General features: G+C 43.1%; 1 protein-coding gene across 1 annotated transcript in view; it reads left to right on the top strand.

Moving 5' to 3' along the window:
- LOC111649641 (dual specificity protein phosphatase 19-like) overlaps positions 1–237 on the top strand; it is a gene marked incomplete at its 3' end in the record, with an annotated part of 1,360 nt that extends 1,123 nt beyond the window's left edge. Inside the window, exon 3 of the mRNA XM_023399374.2 lies at positions 85–237. Within this exon, the coding sequence (XP_023255142.1) occupies positions 85–237 (153 nt within the window). The remainder of the gene's footprint in view (positions 1–84) is intronic.
- Between the last annotated feature and the right edge of the window lie 394 nt (positions 238–631).

Consider the following 631-nt stretch of genomic DNA (forward strand, 5'->3'; position numbering starts at 1 on the left):
GAGTGTAGAAGATAAATGTTATGTTGTACTGTCCTTTATGGCTGTACCACTCTTCCTCCTCCTCTTCTTCCTCTTCATCCTCAGGTGTCTCACGTCCTGAACGTGGCCTTCGGCGTGGAGAACGTGTTTCCCGACCTCTTCATCTATAAGACCGTCAGTATTCTGGATCATCCCGACGCCGATCTGCTGCTCCACATCCAGGACTGTTGTGACTTCATCCAGCAGGCTCGCAGCGAGGTAACACATCAGTCACTACTACAGACTGTATCCATCAATTTATTCTTAATTTATCAATGAAGCAATTTATCATTCACTCCATAAAAGCTCCTAAAGAGACTGATATAAAATAATGATATAAAACAGAGAGAAGCAACAAATGCTCACAGGTCAGAAGCAGGAACCAGAGAGAGAGAGACTGGAGTTCATCCTGGAAATGATTGAAACCATTAATCACTTATCAGTCAACAAATTGATTAGATGACAAATCATTTCAGCTCTACTGTGTCAACAGAAAACAAACGGGCAGAAGGTGAACATCCTGTCTGCAAACACAGCGAGGGATGTCTCACTCTGCTGAAAAATCACAACTTGAATTTTTCCCATCTCCGAGCAAATTTCGTTGGTCGACACG

The sequence above is a fragment of the Seriola lalandi genome, unplaced genomic scaffold (assembly GCF_002814215.2).
Source record: "Seriola lalandi dorsalis isolate HSWRI2012SDOR001 ecotype SW California unplaced genomic scaffold, Sedor1 jcf7180002051536, whole genome shotgun sequence".
In the NCBI taxonomy this organism is placed as follows: Eukaryota; Metazoa; Chordata; class Actinopteri; order Carangiformes; family Carangidae; genus Seriola; species Seriola lalandi.